The 23,640-nt window shown below is 44.6% G+C and overlaps 1 protein-coding gene across 1 annotated transcript in view; it reads right to left on the bottom strand.

The window, feature by feature from the left end:
* Positions 1 to 15,338: 15,338 nt before the first annotated feature.
* The window catches only part of LOC141121217 (uncharacterized), a 36,341-nt gene continuing 28,039 nt past the window's right edge, over positions 15,339 to 23,640 (bottom strand). The window contains exon 10 of the mRNA XM_073611068.1: positions 15,339 to 22,098. Coding sequence (XP_073467169.1) covers positions 21,992 to 22,098 — 107 coding nt within the window. The 3' untranslated portion in view covers positions 15,339 to 21,991. The remainder of the gene's footprint in view (positions 22,099 to 23,640) is intronic.

Raw genomic sequence — 23,640 nt, 5'->3', positions numbered from 1 at the left:
TGTGTGGGCTCCATCGGACTTTTTCCATTGGATTTTCCGACACACAAAGTTTGAGAGCAAGCTATAAAATTTTCCGACAACAAAATCCGATTGCGTCAATTCCGACTGTGTGTGGACAATTCCGACGTGCAAAGTGCCACGCATGCTCAGAAGAAATTCCGAGACGGAACAGCTCGGTCTGGTAAAATTAGCGTTCGGAATGGATAGAGCACTTTCGTCAGGCTGCAATCTTTAAAATTGTTTAATACAGCGCACTCTCTTCTTCTTTATAATGCAGGAAGAAGTAGTTTTGCTACTGATATTCACACAGACTTCTCGCAAACTTCTTTCTTTCTTATTTATCGTGATTTCCTCAATATATTATGATTTGTCACATCTGACCAAAAATCTATATCTTTTTTTTTTTTTTTTTTTTAAAGCCTGATGTGATTTTTTTTTTTGGTTTGTATTTTTTTCAAGGCTGATCTTGTTTTTTTTTTTTTTTTTTCAGTTATTTAACATCCACAATATTTTGTGTGTGTTTTGTGTGTCAAGTTACCACAACACCATTATTATCTTGTATTACCGTATTGGTGTTGGTGTCTCTTGTTAATTTCACATTGTATTTTGGAAATGTACCTGAATCCTCACAAACAAATTGTCCTTTTTTGAAGGAAAACACACATAGGCGAGTTTAATTGAAACCAAAAAACCTTTATTAAGGGCTCATAACCAAACAAAGGGGGAGGCAACGCTGGAGAAACAGCAGAAATTGGTGAAGCCTTTGGCCCCCAGGGCACACATCAATTATTTTACTGCAAAATTGGTGGCCTGAGGAGTCCATATCTAAGCGAGTGCAGTCTGGTCCAGAAGTCCCAGAGATCATGAAAGCAGCAGATGACATATGTGTCCCCAGGCTGTGGTCATACAAGAGACTGCATATTTTGCCAGACCAGACTGAACCCAGGGTCATCACTCTCTGGTCCTCCTTCCACGCTTCCTTCCACGCTGTGGCTGTGGCGGTGTAGTTGTGGCAGGAGGAGGAGGATGTTCCAACTCACTCACGTGGGTATTGGGTGTGATTTCGCCCCTCACCCCCTTAGTTAAGACTTTATAAAGAAGGTCCTCACACAGCTGGCGTTGGCCCTCCTGCATGCCCTGCAGTTTGGTGGTAGCCATGCAGGCAAAGGCCTCTTCAGGAGTGGGGGTGGCTCTGAGGGACGCAGAAGCCTCCTGAATGAGCCTGAGTCCTGAATCCTGCACGTAACTCCCCTTCCTGGGTCTTTTGTTTGGAAGGCGGAGGGGAGGGACCTGCGATTCTGTCAGGCTCCTACTGGTCCCAGGCTTCTCCTGGCTGCCACTTAGCCCCGCCTCCTCCTCTGCTGCCACTAACCCCCACCTCCTCCTGGCTGCCACATTCCACAGCCTCCTCCTGTGTGCCACATTCCACAGCCTCGTCCTGGCTGAGGTCTTCCTGTGTATGAAAAAGGGACATAGTTTTATTTTTTTCTTTATCAATCACACACAATTTTCATCTCATGACTGTTGCAAATTGAATGTTAACATATATAAAAGACTATCATTCTGAGCCTAGCATTTTTCATTCTTGTCCCAATTATTTTTGCCCACTACTGTCTATTGATATGTAAACGCCTTTATTAAATCAGCAATTAGTGATCAATAATAACATCTAGTAAACATCATTTCTTTATTGACCAGAAATCTGTTGAAGAATGCTATACCTGGCTCAAGCTGGGCTCCAACACTTCTTCCTGGCTGGAAGTCCCAGGTTGGACATCGGTAGCCTCAGCTGGGGTGGAAGGAAAAGTGAAAGGAAGGGTTGAAAGGGATTCCCTGACTCCAGTCTGGTCTGACAGAAATCTCATAGTACCACAGCCTGGGGACATAAACATCATCTGCTGCAGCTCCGGACCTCTGGGAATTCGTGACCTTCTTGCGCTCCCTAAGATAAGTGCTCCTCATGCCACCAATTTTGGCTTTTAAATAGGGGATGTTTGCTGTGGGGACCACCGGCTTCACCAACTCCAGCAGTTTCTCCAGCGCTGTCTGCCTCTATTGTTTATGATTATAATGCGGTTGTTTCACCTGCCACAGACAGGGCAGCTCCCTGTACTTATCTATGAACAGGGGGAGGAAGTTGTGGTCATTGAAGCCATCCATTTTATCTGCAAGACACAACACGAGACAAACCCTAATGTCAGGCAAAACTCTCCTAATCTTGTTACAATATAGGCCTCAATCTAGAAACAGTATAGGCCCAAGTTTAGATCTTGCCTTTGTTATCAAGATCGGCGCCTCCGATACTCCTTTCTCCGCTCACAGATCTTACGTACTACGCACGTGTGTTATGCTTTATAGACACTGCGCATGTCTATAAAGCATGTCTGAAACTTTGCCCGCCCCTGACGTTCTTTCTATTCTATTCCTCGCCCCTTCTCGTTCGGCGCAGTGGGGGGAAGAACACATGGCGAAGACACAGCAAGTGTCAGATAATTACAGCAACGAGGAGGAAGAGGAAAGCCCGAAGCCTGAAACGTCTGGATCCAGAAGGAGACAATTTAAGGCATCGAATATGTCCTTTAGGGAGATGTTGGAGATGGTCGATATCCTGAAGAAGGCCGACTATGACGGGAAGTATGGACCTTACCCCAACCCCAATGTCAGAAAGGCCAAGATCATGGCGAAAGTGGTCAAGAGCCTGCACCGGAATTTCGGGATCGATCTTTCTTTCGATGATCGAAAGATCAGCTCAGGAAGCAGTGGTCGGACCTCGAATTAAGAGAGCATTAGCAGTACAGAAGGATCAGGAGAGTGCTGCAAAAAAGTAAGTACTTGTGCTGTGTTCCTATTCTTTATGTTTATTACGTTCGTGCTGCTCCATGTGCTTTTCTTAACTGTTATCCAGTTTCAAATGGCAACTTTCATGTTCATGGGCACATTATTTGTTCGTATAAAACATTGTTCGTTCGGCCTAGAAAACACCATTGTTTTGGCCATATGCATTTGCCAACATTTTTTATGGCCTACTTGTATGAAAAAAATTTGGTTGTGTTTGTTACTAGAATGAAACGCAAACTAGATTCTGTGTAAGGAGAGGACACTCAGCAGTTTTAACATCTGGACGCTGGAGCATTAGTGTGGGACACAAGAACACACTTTGTATTAGGGGCCCACACAGGTGCTCCAGTGTATACTATAGGGGTGTCTCCATTTGTGAAGCTTGTACTAAACAGGTAAAGTCTTGAAGCTTGACAAAGGACAATAAAAATCCTACATCTTGGAACTCTGCCAAAATAGACAATTGTACCCCACTTCCAAGCAATGTTTCATATTCCTATTTCTGCCATCAAATATCTGTGTGCTAAGTATACCTATTTTTTTTAACATAGGGGAGAAAAGACTCGGAGGACACCCCTCATTCGAGGAGACCAGAGACCCCCCACCTCATGAAGAAGTGGATACCCACCAAAGCCAACAGGAGGAGGAGGAGGAAGGAGATGTGGTGGAACTAGTCACCACAACAGGTCTGCGACCACAGGCTCAGGTAAGAGATGGATGCCGGCATATTTATAATACATGGTGTGTTTTTGTTTCTATCTTTTTAGGTGATTGTGATGTTGTGGATCCAGGGCATTTCACCTCTGAAAGTGCACAGATCCTGATCGGGGAGATCATGGGGTGTAATAGGGACTTGGAAAACATCCAGAAAAGCATCAATGATGTTAAAAAAAAATGAAGAACATCATTGATGTTTTAGGGAGAGTTTAAAACCCCTCAAAATCCCTTTTTTTTGTTTGCGCTTTTTGTGAGCTAAAAATTTTGACCATTTTTTGACATATTTGCAAAAAGCCAAATTTTGAAGAGGCACACAGTGTGTCAACATGTGCTATCTGCCATCACGGGAGATCAATGTATGCGTTTTGGGGGTGCAACCCCTTCCTCAATAATAAAGTAGCTGTGAGGAAGGGGTTGCACCCACAAAACACATCCCTTGATCACCCATGATGGCAGGTAGCACATGTTGACATTCGGCAATTGGTGTGCATCTTCAAAATTTGGCTTTTCTAGGGGTGACTTCACCCCATCTGAACGCAATATCAAACAAAGTTTGTAAATACTCTGATATTGCCTTCAAGTTCTACCAAATGTGAACTTTGTAAGTTCAAGATTTGTGTCTTTCTTGTTGGTTTAAACATGCCTGTTTTATCTTAAATGGACATTTCTACTTTTTCTAATGTGACCTCAAAAATTGTTATACAACAAACATGTTGGTTTGTTTTAAAAACCTTTTCTAAATGCACATGTGATTGTGATTGTGCTGGTATTAACAAGATTGTTAATCAAGAATGTGTGGATTATTGTCTCAACGCTCCAAAAATTTTGTTGTGCTCTAATTGGTGTTTTCAGTGACAATGGGGGTTATTTCCTAAGGGAAAATCCACTTTGCACTACAAGTGCAGTTTCAAGTGCACTTGTAGTGCAAAGTGTCTTTGCCTTTAGTAAATAACACCCAACAGTGCTTTTTAATGTTACACAATCACGCCATTTTCAGGACTCACCACATTTCTGTCAGGGTCAGCTAAAAGAAACACAAGCAGTAAATGTCACCAAAGATTTTAGTAGTTAAATTGTTTTTTTTATTTGAAAAAGGTTTCAGACATTGTCTGGCATATTGATAGCCCCCCTACCCGCAAAGTATTCAAGGTATCTTAGCCGGACATCACGGGCACTCAGGGGAGGCAAGCCAGGACGGCCACTTTCAAGCGCCGTCAGGGTTGATTCATTTTAAATTCCAGCCTCAGGCCCAACTGAGCCAGCATAGTTGGCAGAATGTTGCCGTAAAAAGTTCTGTAGAACACAGCATGCCAGGATAATATGATTCAGTTTATACTCCGCCATGTGTATGGGTGTAAGAAATAGGCGGAACTGGCTGGCCATGATTCCAAATGTGTTCTCCACCACTCTTCTGGCTCTGGCCAGCCGGTAATTAAAAACCCTCTGGTCCAGGGTGAGGGTCCTCATTGGGAATGGCCACATAAGATGGTCCCCGAGCGCAAACACTTCATCTGCAACGAAGACGAATGGGAGTCCTTCCACCTTGTCTTCTGGAGGTGGCAAGTCCAAGCTGCCATTCTGAAGATGCCTGTAGAACTCTGTCTGGGTGATGACTCCACCATCGGACATCCGGCCATTCTTCCCCACGTCCAAATACAGGAACTCGTAAGTAGCCAACACCACCACCAACATCACAATACTATTGAACCCCTTATAGTTGAAATAGTATGACCCCGAGTTGGGTGGTGGGACGATGTGGACGTGTTTCCCATCAATTGCCCCTCCGCAGTTAGGAAAGTCCCACCGCTGGGCAAAGTGGGAGGCCACAGTCTGCCATTCCTGTGACGTGGAAGGAAACTGTGGAGTCAAACAACAACAAGAAATTAGTCATTTTGCACATAAACAGGGAAAGCAGATTAAACACAACATTCTTGGCCAACATTATGATAACATTTATTTGAGGGAGTTTTTAAAGACCAAAGTATAAGGTACACCTATCTGATTCCCCCTCCCCCGCCTCTCATGGGCCATTTCTAACATTTTAGGGGGGGGGAGCTCTTGGACAGGTAACCCTCTCTACTTCATTGAGAGATGAATGCCTAAATATGGGTATTACTTTGGCCAGACCCTCCTTAGTTACACTATTGACAGCTCACTGGACAGGTAAGAAGTGTCATAATACAAAGATATAAATACACACTGTACACATTTTAGCACATTTGGACATTCTGCTATTACCTATCAAGATAATAATAGGATACAAAAACTTTAAACAGTACCATTTGAAATTATACAGGCAGGTCCTTGCACTACATGCTTTGGGGAATTCATCCATACATCTGACCACTAAAGAGATGGGTATAGTGTGTATGGGTTTGGCAAAGCCAGCAGATAGAGGATTGAGGATAGATAGAGAATTGGTATCAGCTGACTTAGCAGTTGGGGGGAGGGAGGGTTCCAAATGATTTGGGGACCCCCCAAAAAAAGCCTCTGGCACTCTGCTTGAATTTTAAGCACAAATCACATTTTAAAACATTTTAGGGGGTGTTTAGGGTAAAGCACTACTATGGAGCTGACAAAATACACTATTAAGTGACTACATGAGGTGAATATAGGGCCAGGAGACCATGCTGGAAGTGAAGGCAAAGTGAAGTGAAGGCAAATATGCATGAAGGAGCAAAAAAAAAATTACATAAAAATCCAGCATGCATGAGGACAAAGGGGACATTCACAGCATATTACAATCATGGTAATTAGGGAATGAGGAAAGAAATACAATATATTATCAAACATTAAATACAATAAAATGTGGATACAAATCTTACCTTAATATACTCCTTCTGCAGGACCTGGATGATGGCAGAACAGGTCTCTGGGATAATGATTCCCAGAGCCTGAGGGGAGATGCCTGTCGAGAACTTGAGGTCCTGCAGGCTTCTCCCCGTCGCCAAGTACCGCAGAGTGGCGAATAGCCTCTGCTCCGGAGTGATGGCTTGCCTTATGCAAGTATCCTGCCTGCTAATATAAGGGGTCAGCAAAGCCAACAAATGGTGAAAAACGGGGTCCGTCATCCGGAGAAAGCCCCTGAAATCATCAGGATTATTCTCACGGATCTCACGGAGCAAAGGCATATGACAGAACTGGTCACGCTGAAGTAACCAATTCTTGGTCCATGAACGCCTCCCCACCCTGTTCATGGACTGGACTTGTGTCAAGGTAAGGACCCTGTAACGAGCCCCTTGCTCGCTCGGTTCCACTCTCCCGACACTCCTCTGCGGCTATAGAATCAGACTGCAGATCGCAACATCTGATGGTTCGGTCATCCGATGCTCCGGGACTAAAACTACAGCTATGTGCCGTTCTAACCCAGTTGTGTAGCTCAGAACAATCACCAGGCAGGTTGTATGTAAGTTCAACCAGGAATCTCTCTTTATTGACAGGAATACAGTCTCTTTTATACAATAAAAGAGGAGGTGCAGAGCTCCTGCTCATATTACTCTAACAATACAGCTGTAACCTAATTAACCTAATTAACATGAGCTAATTAACTAATCCCTTTAGACAGCCTAGATGACTCAGACATGACCTTTAGGCCTGACTGGCCATCTTGTAGCTCAGAAAGCCCAATCAACATTATCACAATAGCAGAGTTAATTAACACAAACAACAATGGAGATCTAATGACTCTTAGATCCCATACTAGAGACTTATTTACAATACACATTTTAGCAGACAACAGACAGGTAGCTGGAATTGATGACATTAGCATTTAACAGTAGGAGTCCCAACAGTATGAATCAGTCACTATTCCAATATGGCAAATCCAGGGTCCCCAGAGTCTGTGTGTCCTGGAGGACCAGGACCCGAATCCACAGTAATACCACTTCAAGGATCCCCAGGCATACAGCTCACAAAGAGCACCGTTCCCCCAAATGCCAGGACCCACGATCGATCGGCAAGAGGCTAGTATTCAGTCCCCTCCAAAAGTCTCTCTCCCGGCTAGGTCTGTCACATTTTTCCCCTTTCGGCAGGAGACTAACACAGGAGGAGACCCCAGACGGGTTGACTCCGAAGTTTATTCAGTAGTTCCAGTCCTCTAATGCCTGTACCCACACAGTACACCAAACAAATTGTTCCAAACAAAGCATTACTCACCCAGCCAACCTCTGCCTCTCTCAGAGAACATATCTGCCGCTGGGGAGAGGCCTGGACTGGCCCTTCTCCCTGGAGTCCTTTCTGCCACTGGAGAGAAGACAGGGTGTCTGGGCTCACTCCGTCATGCTGTTGGGGATCTGGGCCGACTGCCCAGCATCCCTGGGGTATATAGGTGGAGACTGAAGTCCCATCCACCTTCACAGGAAATCCATCCTCTGTTAGTTGAGGGCAGAGGCCAGCAGTACTCGGCCCTGTTGCCAGCTCTTCTGCTGGAAACCCCACACCATCTGCTCCGGCTAACTGTTGGGGAGGGAGGCCGACTGCTTCCTTTTCCATTCCCTCATCTGGATGTTGGGACGATATGTCTATGGTACTGTCTCCCAGTTGCACGGATCTTTGCTGGGGAGGAAAGACCACTTCCTCCACCCTGGCCAACTGTTGGGGAGGGACGACAAACACCTCCTTTCCCTTCTCCCCCTGTATCCTGATCTGCTGCTGGGAAGTGACCACCTCCTTCTCACCCTGAGCCTCCGGAACCGCCGCAGGTGTAGGGCAGAGATCTTGGACCCTCTGTCCGGTTGCCAGCGCTTCAGCTGGGGAAGTTCCTTGTAACTTCACAGATATTTCTGTTGGTGCTGGGAAGAGCACAGTGAAGTTTGGCCCTAATAACAGCTCTTCTTCTGCTGGAGGCTCACCAGGTTGTTCTTCCTCAGTAGAAAAGTCTATCAAATCCCCTGTCTCTGCAACTGGTGCCTGGGGATAAAGGTTCACCATCTCCTCTCCGTGGAACCCAGAAGATGCTATCAGTGCTGGGCAGAGCACAGTGAAGTTTGGCCCTAATAACAGCTCTTCTTCTGCTGGAGGCTCACCAGGTTGTTCTTCCTCAGTAGAAAAGTCTATCAAATCCCCTGTCTCTGCAACTGGTGTCTGGGGATAAAGGTTCACCATATCCTCTCCGTGGAACCCAGAAGATGCTAGCAGTGCTGGGCAGAGGTTAGCAGAGCTCTGCCCTGTTGTCAGCACTTCAGGTTTGGGGACGGCAATCTTTAGATTTTCCACTGCCGATTCTCTGGCATTCTGCTGGACAGGCACATTCCTCCATCCAAGATCATCCAATGCAGAAACAGGTTCATCAAGGTCAGTCAGCATTTGCTGCATCCGCCATAAGACCTCTGCCTCCATAGCTGCGGGGGCAGGTTGGCAAAGCACACTGTTACTCTGCCACATTGTCAATTCTTCAGCCAGGATTTCAGAGTTGTCAACTGGTATTTCCTGATAGTCCCAGGCAAAGAGAGCACCACCCTGCTGCTGAGCAGAGTCTAACAGCTGTCTGTAGGCGATCTCCAGCTCCCATTCCTGAACAGCCAGAAACTCCAAATCTTCCTGTGCCCAGTGCACTTCTGAGACATTCAGTCTTCGCTCTCTGTGCTCCATTATTTTCTCCAAATGCCACTCCCGATCACTTCCAAAGTCAGGGTCCCTGGACAGCCTCCAGTACAACAATCCCAGGCCATCGTAGTCAAAGCCTTCCGTGGGGCTGTCATCCGCTGTCCACGGGCACACTTGGGCTACATACCACTGGAGGGCTCTGTAGCTCTCGTCCAACCGCATTTCTGCCCGGATCAGCCTGCTTAACTCGGCTGTCCACTCCTGGTTCGGCTGTTCCCCCAAAAACAGCATTCGCACTTCATATTGCGACCAGTACCTCACATGGATGGAGGGGAGAACTTTTGCCTGGTGTCGCTGCTCACGGGATAGCGCTTCCTTCCAGAGTTCACAGCGGATATAATCAAACCATCCTAGCAGGACCTGCTCTGATACTGGTCCTCTGTGCTGTATCTGCATCTCTTGCAACCTCCTTCTGAATTCCTCATCCATGGTGGCTGGTATCTCTCCTCTCCTGCTATCTGGACCTTGGATCCAGGTGATGGTTTGGATGTGTTCACGGCAAGGAAGCACGATCCCACCATTCCCTCCACGGCTCTCAAGTAAGTCTTTCAGCGTGGCTCTCCTGCAGGCTGGTTTGGAGTGTCCCAGTAACTGGAGAGCAAATCCCACGGCTGCCAACCAATGTAACAAGCCCCTTGCTCGCTCGGTTCCACTCTCCTGACACTCCTCTGCGGCTATAGAATCAGACTGCAGATCGTAACATCTGATGGTTCGGTCATCCAATGCTCCAGGACTAGAACTACAGCTATGTGCCGTTCTAACCCAGTTGTGTAGCTCAGAACAAACACCAGGCAGGCTGTATGTAAGTTCAACCAGGAATCTCTCTTTATTGACAGGATACAGTCTCTTTTATACAATAAAAGAGGAGGTGCAGACCTCCTGCTCATATTACTCTAACAATACAGCTGTAACCTAATTAACCTAATTAACATGAGCTAATTAACTAATTCCTTTAGACAGCCTAGATGACTCAGACATGACCTTTAGGCCCGATTGGCCATCTTGTAGCTCAGAAAGCCCAATCAACATTATCACAATAGCAGAGTTAATTAACACAAACAACAATGGGGATCTAATGACTCTTAGATCCCATACTAGGGACTTATTTACAATACACATTTTAGCAGACAACAGACAGGTAGCTGGTATTGATGACATTAGCATTTAACAGTAGGAGTCCCAACGGTATGAATCAGTCACTATTCCAATATGGCAAATCCAGGGTCCCCAGAGTCTGTGTGTCCTGGGGGACCAGGACCCGAATCCACAGTAATACCACCTCAAGGGTCCCCAGGCATACAGCTCACAAAGTGCACCGTTCCCCCAAATGCCAGGGCCCACGATCGATCGGCAAGAGGCTAGCATTCAGTCCCCTCCAAAAGTCTCTCTCCCAGCTAGGTCTGTCACAGACCCCAACACCAAGCCCCCCCACAGCACGAACTCTACGAGGAGTACGTATACGCAACATGGCTAGAAAACGGTCGGCTGCTCAGAACGAAGTAACAGAACGCACTGAAGAACAGCAAGGCCTGTGAAGAGCGACCTGAAAAACAGTAACGAATGAACAAGAACACAATGACAAGAGTCACTCGTAACTCGCTGCACGCACTGAAGAGCAGATACAAACCCACAAGCACAAACTGAACAGCAGAAAATGATCTGAAAAACACGAGTCTGAAAAAGCGCGAATTGTCTCTCACCAAACTTTTACTAACACGAGATTAGCAAAAGGAGCCCAAAGGGTGCCGCGCTTGGTTCTGAACTGGCCTTTTCTAGTCTCGTCGTACGTGGTGTACGTCACCCCGTTCTTGGCGATTGGAAATTCCGACAACTTTGTGCGACCATGTGTACACAAAACAAGTTTGAGCCAACATCCGTTGGAAAAAATCCATGGATTTTTTTGTCGGAATGTCCGATCAATGTCCGACCGTGTGTACGGGGCATTAGACACAGGCTGGAGGGGCGTGACACAGCCTATGACTGGCAGAAATCCGCCCACACTGTGTTATTGCCAAAAAATAATAAAGATTTGATTTCAAATATATATTTGGATAACAATTTAAAACAGTTTATTGTTATTTATTATTTATTTTTACTCTGTATTCCAAAGGCTGTTTTTTTAATTTTGAAAATGTGACGAGCAGCAGAGGAATAGAAGCTCCTCCTGCTTATGTTTCCCTGCAGACAGGCTGGGAGAGATATGGGTCATGTGACAGCTGGATATCCATTAGGAAAGAGGTACTTAGATTTTTTTCTATTAAAATAATTACAGAAATAGAAGGGACAGTGCAATGTAAACAGTGTGTGCTTAGTGTCACTTTAAGTCTGAGGAATGTGAAGGCTTACTGCTTCTACTCTATGAACCCAGCAAGAATGTTCTTGAAAACTCACACCCGGGGACAGAAGATATTTACGGTAATTGTGGCTTATAGTTTGTAACAATAAATAACTCATTATCTACTCAACCGGTGGCAATAGAAGACAAATGGCCTGATTCATCAAGTCATGGGAACACGTGGGACTTACATATCAATAGAGATCGCGGAGTGTATCCATATTTTGATATTGGGAGACTGCCAACTCCATTGTGTGATTACAGATGATTCATACCTTCTTTACGCCAGCAGCCAAACCACGGTTCGATAAGTCTTGACTTTATGGGGATTGATTTACTAAAACTGGAGAGTGCAAAACCTGGTGCAGCTGTGCATGGCAGCCAATCAGCTTCTAACTTCAGCTTGTTCAATTATGTTTTGCCAAAAATCCTGGAAGGTGATTGGTTTCTATGCAGAACTGCACCAGATTTTGCACTCTTCATTATGCCCGTCGTCCAACTATAAATCTGACCTCCGGCCTTCCCTCCAGTCTTGCACAGTTGTACCGGCTCCTCTCCTGGACTGAAATGGCTTCCTCTGATTTCACTGCACACTGTGAGCTTCTCATAATGTGCGTTAGAAGCTGCAGCAAGTCAGGTAGAGCTTCGCCTCATTTTCTGTCTGAGGGATGCCCAGCATTGCCTCGCCTGACTGTCCCTGCTCCACCCTTTTCATTCATTGGATTTCAGTTCTTTCAATTATGGAGGTTAAGCATCACATGTGGGTGGTCTGCATACAAGCACAATCTGCTTAGGAATGCCCAGCAGGGGCAGCCCGTCCATTGGGGGCGCACAGGAGCCGCCCCCCCCATCCATGCATCCAGCCCCCTGATCTACATGCGGGGAGCCAGATGCATGGATTCCAGTGGGGGAGGTGATTTTTTTTTTTTGGATGTAGCACCCTGGTGTTTAAGCAGGGTTACTCCTAAATTTACCTGCCAGGTATAGCTTCCTTGGTCAATTGTTAGAGAACAATTGATTTCGCTCTAAGTCTGTAATTGCTGCACTTCTCTCTTTTGCCACTAGGTGGCTGGGCACTTGACGGCATTAGATAAGAGAAGGGCGATGCAAGGTCAGGTTATGGGTATATGGGGTATCTCAGCAAATGGGCAAGGGTTTTCTTAAATCCTTTGGCCTGCTGGGAGAGCCTATATATTTGGGCGGAGTCAGGTGATCTGGGTTCTATGCCACCTGGACAGCTGTCTGGGTGGACGTGTGTTGTACTGCCCGGGCTGCTAGGCCGGAGATTGGGCCTATCCTGGGCACATCTGGCTGCTAGGCTGTCTGAGGGCATATCCAGAATCAAGAGAGCAGCGCAGGTTTGGGAATCTGTCATGGTCGGAGGTGGAAGGGAAGCTGTCGCCGCTAAGGGACCATCCACCTTATTACCAGGGACCACAGTGAGTAGCTGAAGCAAGTACCGGAGCAGTATTCTCACCAACCGGGGACGGAGAAGAATCGGGAAACTTAAGCAGGTGTCAAGCCAGGGACCCAGCCAGCGGAGGTGATGCTTGCAGAGCAGCCTTGTGTGTGTCAAGCCAGGGACCGAGCAGGCCAGTGGGGTGAAGCTTGAGAAGTATCTTGAGTGCCAAGTTAGGGACCCAGCAGAGAAGCGGGGGTGACACTTGAGGAAGATACTACAGTGAAGATTGGAGGAGTTCACAGGATTCAGTGGCAGTGAATCATCTAGTCTAGTGAGAGAGACTGGGAGCTCAGTGGGCTGAAGAACTACAAGAAGTGATTGTAGTGGAAGTGAAGGAACCATTACACTTGTGTTAGAAACTGTTAAAGACTATTGCCATAGGAGACAGCACTCCTACACATGCAAATGTGGCATCTTGCTGGATGCCTTTCCCTGCATGGCTGTCTACCTATAGAAGTCTTGGAGTCTGCCAATTAATATTGCAACTACCTAAGGGTGTCCTGGCTCTAACCCTCTCTACTAAAGTTCTGTTTAAGAGAAATAATATCTCTTTAGATTCAAGAAGTGTCTGGTGCCCATGAATCTAACTTGCATTACACCCACTATGCCTCATAACCCACTCTATACGGAAGGATGTCAGCTATCTTTGGCCCTGGAGGTTCTCATTAGACTGAAGGAGGCCGGGGACCTTGCTACATTTGGCGCCCGATGTGGGGCTAAGGTGTTATCCTTGCAGCAGTGGCCCCTAGCAACTGGCTTCAGATTCATCAGGAGTTTATCTGGCTCCATGGGAAGCTGGCAAGTAACATCTATACTTCTAATGGACTGTGTTGTCATGCATACTATCAATGTGGGGAAGAACCAACATGTCTCATTGTTAATGGAAGAGGATCAATCGGTCTTTTGACACTTCCCGCCAGCGCTGTGAGGGTTAAAACAGACTCCAAAATGGACTCCATTACAGTTTTTACGTGACGCAGCATGAAGAAGGCAGGCGCTACAGTTCCCAGAGAGTATCTGCACCAATCCATTGGCAGGGAGAGGAGTTCCTGTTCTGCAGAAGAGGATAAGGAAGTGCTGCCACGTGTGTCTGATTGTAGGTTGGAGAGACAGAAGGCGCAGTTCATGAGTGAGATGGCGGATTGGAAAAAGTGTGCTGGGGGTGTTTTTTTCAGTCCGAGCGATGCAAAACCTGCCTTGACTGACACCGAAATGCGGTATACACCAAAGGGTAAGCTTGCCCTGTATACGGCTGGAGGCTATGAGGCCTTGGGACTGATCTGTGAGAGATGTTCCGGCCTGACCACGCAGTCGAGGCCTTGGATCATCTGTTAACGTTGTGGAGCGCATCCGTTTGAAGTTGTCTACCCAACCCAACCTCCACGGATAGTACAGGTCGATTGGGACAAGAATGTCGCTATCCCAGCTGGGAGTGATATCCAGAGCCCACCAGCCATCACCAGAGTGCAGGAAGCGGCTACCCCTGCCTCAATGACTTCCTCAGGACCCAGTGCACCAGTTGCGCCTCGAGGCTGTGGTCGGGCCCAACTGCTCACCCTAATATCCAAACCACCGGGGGAAATGAGCATCGGAGCCGGATAAGCCAGTGAGGCGTGCAAGTAGTGTGCCTGTAGGGGAGGTAATGGGAGGGGAGGGGAATTCTTGAGGGACCCCCAGGTCACCAGAACTAGTGTCCCCATTGGAAGATTCCCCCTATATTACTTTTCTGGGGACATCCCAAAATTTGGGAATTTCTTTTACTTTCACTGATAATGTTAAACAGGACAAATAGAGAGGGGAAATCTCCTTAACAGGGGCACAGACAGCAATAAAAACTGACAGAGGTTCTAATCCATCTCTACTCTATCCAAAATTTAAATAAAGTTTTGTCTTTAGTTATACTTTAACCAATTCAGCCCCGGAAGGATTTGCCCATTTAATGACCAGGCCATTTTTTTGCGATACGGCATTGCGTTATTTTAACTGACAATTGCGCAGTTGTGCGACGTTGCACCCAAACAAAATTGATGTATTTTTTTTCCCCACATATAGAGCTTTCTTTTGGTGGTATTTGATCACCTCTGCGGTTTTTATTTTTTGCGCTATAAACAAAAAAAGAGAGACAATTTAAAAAAAAAAACTATATTTTTTTACTATAATAATTATCCCCAAAAAAACAAAAAAATGTCTTCATCAGTTTAGGCCGATACATATTCTTATACATATTTTTGGTAAAAAATAAATAAATAAATTTAAAAAAAATTTGCAATAAGCGTATATTGGATTGGTTTGCACAAAAGTTATAGCATCTACAAAATAGGGTATATATTTATGGCATTTTTTATTATTATTTTTTACTAGTAATGGCCGTGATCTGCGACTTTTTAGCGGGACTGCGACATTGCGGTGGACAGATTGGACACTTTTGACACTTTTTTGGGACCAGTGATATTTATACATTGATCAGTGCTATAAAAATGACACTGGCAGGAGAGGGGTTAACACTAAGGGGCGATCAAGGGGTTAAATGTGTTCCCTGGGAGATGTTTCTAACTGTAGGGGGAGGGAACTGACTGGAGGAGAGAGATCACAGATCCTAATCACTAGGAACAGATGATCTCTCTCTACTCCCCTGACAGAACAGTGATCTGTTTGTTTACATTGACAGATCCCCATTTTGGCTCTCTGTGGAGCGATCACGGGTGTCTAACGGCAACTGGTTGGTTAATTTAAAAAAAACCTGCTGTGAATATCTCAGCATTCACAAAGCCACCACAAATAATCCCCGTAATGTGTCCAATATGTTTATTTACTTAGATGGTCAGCTCCATCTAGTGGCCATAATACAGTAATTTCCTGAAATACCGCAAATCAGGAGAATAACACATTAAGACCACTAGATAGCGCTATCATAAGAAATTAATTGGACAAAGTACTTGGATTGGTCCGGGCTGTGCGAATGCTTAATACTCAGCAAATTTCTTCATAAATAAACTCTTAGGTTTCACTCAGGAGAGGTTTTCTGTCAACAGAGTTTCTCTATTAACTACAAATCCAAATTGAGTTATAACGTCATAAAAAGACGACACACGTAGAGGCCAGCAAAGGATCATGGGGGTTGGGAAAATGTTATCAAAAAGAAGAACTCACACTAGCTTTTCAGGTAAGCTTTATTTCACACAAAAAGATCTACAGTAAGTATTGAAAGATAACCATCAATAAACATCCTCCTATACAAGGGAATGCATTTAAGAATAAATATATCCACAAGATATAATAAATTATGAAAAATACATTAAAACGGAGCACAATTGAAAAACACTGTAGGCTCCACGGCGCATTTATATAGTAAACCACTTGCAAACAGTTCAACATTTGAACACACATTTGTAAACAGTAGCTCCTTATTAAATAAAGTAAGGTAGTTCCCTATTCTTAAACAGGTTCTACTGATAAGACGCATTTATAAATTATGTCTATAGTTAGTAACATTTTTAAGTCTAGAAATGATATTTACACAATAAAAATGATCAATTTAACTGTATTTTTGTCTCACACTTGGCAGCCCAGTTGGAATCTCCGAGTACCTGCAGACTTACATAGTTAATCTGGCTGAAAAAAAAGACACAAATCCATCCAGTTCAACCAACATAGAAAAAAAAAAGAAAAGCAACACACTCAAATATATACACTATCCAACATTCACAGTTGATCCAGAGGAAGGCAAAAAAAGAAACCTTTCTATATTTGGAGATTACATTTCTGTTCCTCTAGACATAAAGAGTACCCCTTTATGTGACCTTAAAGCATTTGTTACCCTAAAAAAATAAAATAAAGGATTCTGTTCCTTTAAAGCATGTTATGCAGTAGACATGTGCATTCGTTTTCGTCCGAATTTCAGGTATTTTCGTTCTCGTTTTAACAAACGATAACGAAAGTGCAGAATCCGAAAAACGAAAGATCCGACATAAACAAATGCTTTATTTTCGTTTTCGTTGCTACAACAGTTCGATATAGATAGGAGATTCGACATGATGATGACAATAACAATCAGTGTCCATCAAACCTGTGGTCGAATGTGCCTAACCTTAACTCTATTAGTCGAAGATTATTCTACATAGAGAGAAAAGATTCCACATAGAGAGAAAAGATTTGACGTAGGGGAGAAAAGATTCGACGTAGGGGAGAAAAGATTCGACGTAGGGGAGAAAAGATTCGACGTAGGGGAGAAAAGATTCGACGTAGGGGAGAAAAGATAAATAAAAATAATGATGATGATGAATGTTATTGGCTGATTGTAACCAAAGAGGAGGAGCAGTAAAATAGCTAGAACTAAGTACACACATACTTTGGCTTATGGTGTCTGTTGAAAGTTCTATGAAGATTCGACGGAGCAGGTAAACTATACGGCGTCGTACAGTTTAGCTGCTCCGTCGAATCTTCTTTGAACATTCGACAGACACCATAAGCCTTCAATGACAGATTCGACCTTAATTTGGATTTTCGGACGAATGCAATTTTTAACGAAAAACGAAATAAATAAAAACGAATTTGGGAGTAACTAAATAATTTTATTTTTCGGACGAAAACGAAATTCCGAAACGAAATATTTCAGTGTGCACATGTCTATTATGCAGTACAGTGATGTGTAATTTGCCCCCCTGTATAACCTGAAATACCTGGATGATCCTGCCTGGTTCTGCCCTCCCTCTTGTAAACCGACAGTATATCATGGCTGCTGAGCCCTGACACTGTGGTCACTTTACATGCCTCCGTCATCCGTGGCCCTGCTCTCTCTGTGTCTCCTGTGTCCTCCCCCTCCTCTCCCTGCCACTAGTCTGTAGACATGTGCATTCGTTTTCGTCCGAATGCATTTTCGTCCGAATTTCAGGTATTTTCGTTATCGTTTTAACAAACGATAACGAAAGTGCAGAATCTGAAAAACGAAAGATCCAACATAAACAAATGCTTTATTTTCGTTTTCGTTGCTACAACAGTTCCATATAGATAGGAGATTCGACATGATGCTGACAATAACAATCTGTGTCCATCAAACCTGTGGTCGAATGTGCCTAACCTTAACTCTATTAGTCGAAGATTATTCTACATAGAGAGAAAAGATTCCACATAGAGAGAAAAGATTCCACGTAGGGGAGAAAAGATTTGACGTAGGGGAGAAAAGATTTGACGTAGGGGAGAAAAGATTTGACGTAGGGGAGAAAAGATTCGACGTAGGGGAGAAAAGATTCGACGTAGGGGAGAAAAGATTCGACGTAGGGGAGAAAAGATTCGACGTAGGGGAGAAAAGATAAATAAAAATAATGATGATGATGAATGTTATTGGCTGATTGTAACCAAAGAGGAGGAGCAGTAAAATAGCTAGAACTAAGTACACAAGTACTTTGGCTTATGGTGTCTGTTGAAAGTTCTATGAAGATTTGACGGAGCAGGTAAACTATACGGCGTCGTACAGTTTAGCTGCTCCGTCGAATCTTCTTTGAACATTCGACAGACACCATAAGCCTTCAATGACAGATTCGACCCTAATTTGGATTTTCGGACGAATGCAATTTTTAACGAAAAACGAAATAAATAAAAAACGAATTTGGGAGTAACTAAATAATTTTATTTTTCGGACGAAAACGAAATTCCGAAACGAAATATTTCAGTGTGCACATGTCTACTAGTCTGTGTGTGAGCCGCCCTGCCCCTCCCCTTCTACCACTGTTCCGAGCAGTGCAAACATTACTGCTCACAAGCACTGCCAGCCCCTCTGCTAGTAGAACCTATAGTATATACTGTATGCTGTTTTTAAAAAAAATCATCAAAAAATACCTTATTCCCCTAGCCCCGATCAGCGGTCACGTGACCGCCTGTCACTCTCTTCCTCCATTGTATACACTATGGAGGGAGGTCACGTGACTGCCCAGCAGACTTCAGGGGGAGAGCTCGGCCCCTCCCTCCCTAGTACATATATCGGAGGGAGAGAGGGACGGGTGGTCACGTGACCGTTGATCGGGGAGAAAGAATAAAGGTATTTAGAGGATACATTTTTAAAAACAACATACCGTATATACTACAAGTTATACTAGCAGTGGGACTGGCAGTGCTTGTGTGCACTGCCTTAACAACCCCTTTAAAGTTAATAACTCAACACCAAGTTCACTATACGGACCCCTTATGTATTTATATATGTTCATCATAACCCACCTTCATCTCCTCTTCCCAAGAGAGAATACATTCTCTATAATAGCTGATCTCCTCCATGCCTCTTATCAGTTTGGTTTCCCTTCTCTGCACTTTCTCCAGTTCCCCGATATCCTTTTTGAGAACTGGTGCCCAAAACTGAACTGCATTATTCCAGATGAGGTCTTACTAATGATTTGTACAGAGAGGCAAACTTATATCTCTCTCTCTCTGGAGTCCATACCTCTCCTAAAACAAGAAAGGAGTTTGCTCGCTTTGGAAACCGCAGCTTGGCATTGAATGCTATTATTGAGCTTATAATCTACCAAAACTCCAAGATCCTTCTCCACCATTGACCCTAGTATGTATGATGCATGCATATTCTTAGCCCCCAAGTGCATAACTTGTGTTGATCAATAAAGCTGGTTGTAGATGGGTAGAATTTAGAATGAAAATTCTTGGGAAGGGAATGTTCTAAGAAAGTTTGTTAATTTTTCTAATCATTCGCGGATCAAATCGACATTAATTTTCTACCACTCTGAGGAGAAAATGTGAAGTAGGATGGAACATTTTTCTCCAACAAACACATTTCTAACAGTGACTGTGGTTTTTGTTTGGTCCATTCTTTCCAAAATCAAAAGTTATGAGCAAACAAAAATGTGGAACTTTGAATTTTCATTTTATATTTCCTAAGACTAAGTTTCCTAAGAATTTTTAATTTGAAATTCGATCTATGGCCATCTTAATGTCTGGCACACACTGTAGGTTTCTTACTTCATTCAACCCAGCGAGATGAACGAAAAATAAATGGAAGAGCTCCCAAGGAGCTCGCTATATGAACTATGTAATGTTAGTACAGCGATCTCTCCGCTGTGCTATTGTGTTCTGACAGGGGTCCTCACTTGCAGCAATTGGCTGAGAGCTCTGATTGGATGGCGATCGGCTGCTGGTTTTTCAGCATGCTTGTTCAAAATAAGCCAGTCTTGAGATTGGCTTCTGTAAGGCAAGGACTTGTACACATGGGTCGAATGTCAGTCAGTTTAGACTGTACCGGCTGATTTCATCCGATATTTGGCCCGTGTGTATGGGGATTTAGTCAACCATCCACAGGTTTATAAATCCTACAGGGCTATAAGTCCCACTAAAGGATTGTATATTCTGTGACAGTGCGAGGCCCTGCCACTGAAAATGTAGGAGAAAATGACACAGGATTCGCACTAAGCCTTAATGCGAAATTCCATGGTTTCTGAGTGGAGAAAGCTGTGTTTTTGGTTTTCTCTGGATTCTGTAGTCCTGCATTGGGGCCTGGAGCTTGAAGGTTCCAAAGTGCCTTGGATGGGACAGAACCTTCAATCCTTTGTCTGGATTTTACTGGATGGCGGCAGCCAGTGTGAGTGCACATGTGTGCAGGGTCGGTATATACTCAAGCCTGAGTATAGCTTAGAGCTCCCAATTTGGAGACAGCTCCCATATTGGAGACAGGAAGTCTCACCCAGGGGTCAGGGGAGCCCCAGCCAGGAGGAGTCAAGAGACAGGAGGTCTCACCAAGGTGTCGGAGGCACCTCAGCCAAAAGTCAAGAGACAGGAGGTCTCCCCCAGGGGTCAGAGGAGCCCCAGCCAGGAGTCAAGAGGCAGGAGGTCTCACCCAGGCGTCAGAGGCACCTCAGCCAGGAGTCAAAAGACAGGAAGATTCGTCTCAGGAGTGGGCCATGCAGCAGGGTGCTGCGACTAAGGCCTAAGTGAGCCAAGTGAACAAGGAGAGCTGGGCAACACAGTCAGAGGGTCTGGTAAGGAGAGCAGCGGTTCTGCTGACAAGGAAGCCAGGTGCCGTACTGATTTCAGTTGACTTTTCTTGTTGATGGAGGAAACCACTGCATTGGCAACTGATGTTTATGTGAACTATCCTTTTTGTTCAATAAAAGTGGGCTCGCCATGCCCTAAATACAATTTGGACTGGCGCAGCTCATTATGAAAAAGCACCTACCACATGAGTATAAGCACCTCAAGGCCACAATTCCTACTGCCAATTTCATAAATTCACAATAACTGCCTACACTACTGAAATGTTAAGTCTCCTGGGATTTGTGGACACTCTTTCACTTCAAGGGGATTACTAATTGTTATGTTTAATAAGGAACTGCACCCTTATGTGCTTCTATCTATAAAATGTGCACAAATATGTGAATTCAGCAGGACACTTCCACTATAGGCTGCACATTTCTTGTGTAAAACTTCAACTACAGTATATCCTAAATATAGACCAGAGTAAAGAGTGAAGGAATGGTATTTTCTGTTGGGGGGAATTGGAAAATGAAAGTGGACTGTTGCATTGCCCTGCATTTAAAATTTGTCTAACAAGGTGGACATGCTCCAGTGGTCGTGTGAAGTAAAACAGACATCCCCATAATATCCGTAACGGTTTGCATTCAAGGCATTCAATAGGCAACTGGAGGGAATTGGTTGCAGTGAAGGTTGCGCTAGCCCAAGATTAGGCAAATCTTCTCAACAAATATATGGATTACAGTTAAGTAAACCCTTATAAAAGGGATGTGTGGTTGTCTGAATCCAATATTTTTATACATACCTAAGTATTGCTGCATCACTTTAAAATGTGTTTTACAATATTAAAAATACACTGTAGGTATATAAATATAAAAGTAAAATCCAGTTATTTTGTGCTAATTTGTTCAACTTGGAGGTCTAGTGGTCCCCAAAGTCTTTTGAAGGCACTTAGTAGACAAAATAGAAAAAAACACAAAAAAATGTCATCTAGAGGAGTTCAATATTCAAATTACTTTGTTCATCCTCTATGGCTTGTAATCATGGAGCATCTTCTGGATTGTTCTCCATTATTCTCTCGATGTCTCTCCATTGTGTGGAGAGTGATCATTAGGAGGATGTTGCTCCATCATGTTACTTTGCTCAGTGGTCCCTTTATTGGTCGTTGGTGGAGAGCCTATACAGAAAAACATTAAAAGACAATAAAAGACACCAAAGCTGTGAGTTTGAAACCAAGAACCAGAAATGACTATCCTAATTGTAGACTGAACTGTTTCCATTCTTGACCCTGATCAATCTAGAAAATAATCCACATCACAAACCGCATTAATTTGATATCTTGAATTTTCCACAGTGCGCAGTCAGGGATTTTCCAGTTTTACTTTCAAGCTATTTAATGATATTTTTAATTTACAAGGTGGGCCCAGTTATCTGACTGACTTTAGATTCCAGATGTTAAAAAGCATTTAGCAAAGGTGGTAGAAGCCCCTCATAATGGCCACAGTAGGTATGCTGAGTTGGGAACTTATTGCAGCGATCCTCACAATAGAGTCCACAAAAGATAAAAGATATTTATTCTGGATACTTATTTATATCTGTTTTGGGTGGCTTTAAAGTGGTTGTAAATGCTCAAGGTATTTTACCTTCATGCATTCTATGGATGAAGGTAAAAAACCTCTGTCCAGCAGCCCTTAATACTTACCTAAGCATGATCTTCCTCCAGCGAAGAGCCTCAGCTCTCCGGGGACATTTGCAATCAATCACATCCAATGAGGAAGGAGAGGGGACAGGGCTGAGCCAGTGCTCTGTGTGTAAATAGACACCAAAAGCCGTGGCTCGTGAACAAGGCTGCTTGGGGTGCCCCCATCGCAAGCTGCTTGCTCTGTGGGCACTTGGCAGTAGGGAGGTGCCAAGAATGCCAGTGAGGGACCCGAGAAGAGGAAGATCAGGGCTGCAAAACCACTGCACACACCAGGTAAATATAGCATGTTTGTGTAGCGGTACCCCCGTAGGGGCTGCTGATAGTTGTGCTTCGTCTGTCACCCTGCCCAGCCCGGCACACAATCTTCACTCACTACTCAGACAGAAAACAGTCCAAGCACTTTGTTTTTGTTTTATTGGGGAATTTAACTTGGATAGGGATAGGGTAATTATGAGATGCCCAGATGATTGAAAAGCAGACAATGTAGGGACCAAGAACTATATACGTCTCCAGTATATACAACTTCCTCTCTTTCTCCAGCACAGACTTGCTTGCAGATTATCTCTCCCAGGACCAGCTAACACTGAATGCAGGTTTAATACTGGCCCTGCCAGGCCTAAAGCAGATGCCCTTTGCAAGCAGGGACCATGGACCCCTTTGGTGTAGCAAAAATGAAGGTAGTCCCAATGCTAGCTGTCACATGTGGCGACTGATCCCAGCACCACCTCTTCAGGCCCTGCCAGCCTTCCTGGCTGCAGCTGCCCCTCTCCATTGCCCATGCCAACACAGTCCACTCCACTGGTTCTGCACCCATCAAAGACTGCACTCTCCCAGCCCTCTCAGGCATGCCTCCCAGTCCTCCTGACTGTGACTTTTTGTTCTTCCCTGGAGACTTGCCTGGCAGTGCTCTCCTGCTGTTCTCTCCTTGCTTCTGTGCCTCCTGTCCAGGATACTTCGGTGTGTGGTAAGAAGGTCCTGTCCACCCAAGCTCAGGCCCAAGGTCCTTCCCCCCCACCC

The sequence above is a fragment of the Aquarana catesbeiana genome, linkage group LG01 (assembly GCF_042186555.1).
Source record: "Aquarana catesbeiana isolate 2022-GZ linkage group LG01, ASM4218655v1, whole genome shotgun sequence".
NCBI lineage: Eukaryota > Metazoa > Chordata > Amphibia > Anura > Ranidae > Aquarana > Aquarana catesbeiana.
The sequence above is the reverse complement of the archived record's forward strand: the minus strand, read 5'-3'. Positions and strand labels throughout refer to the sequence as shown.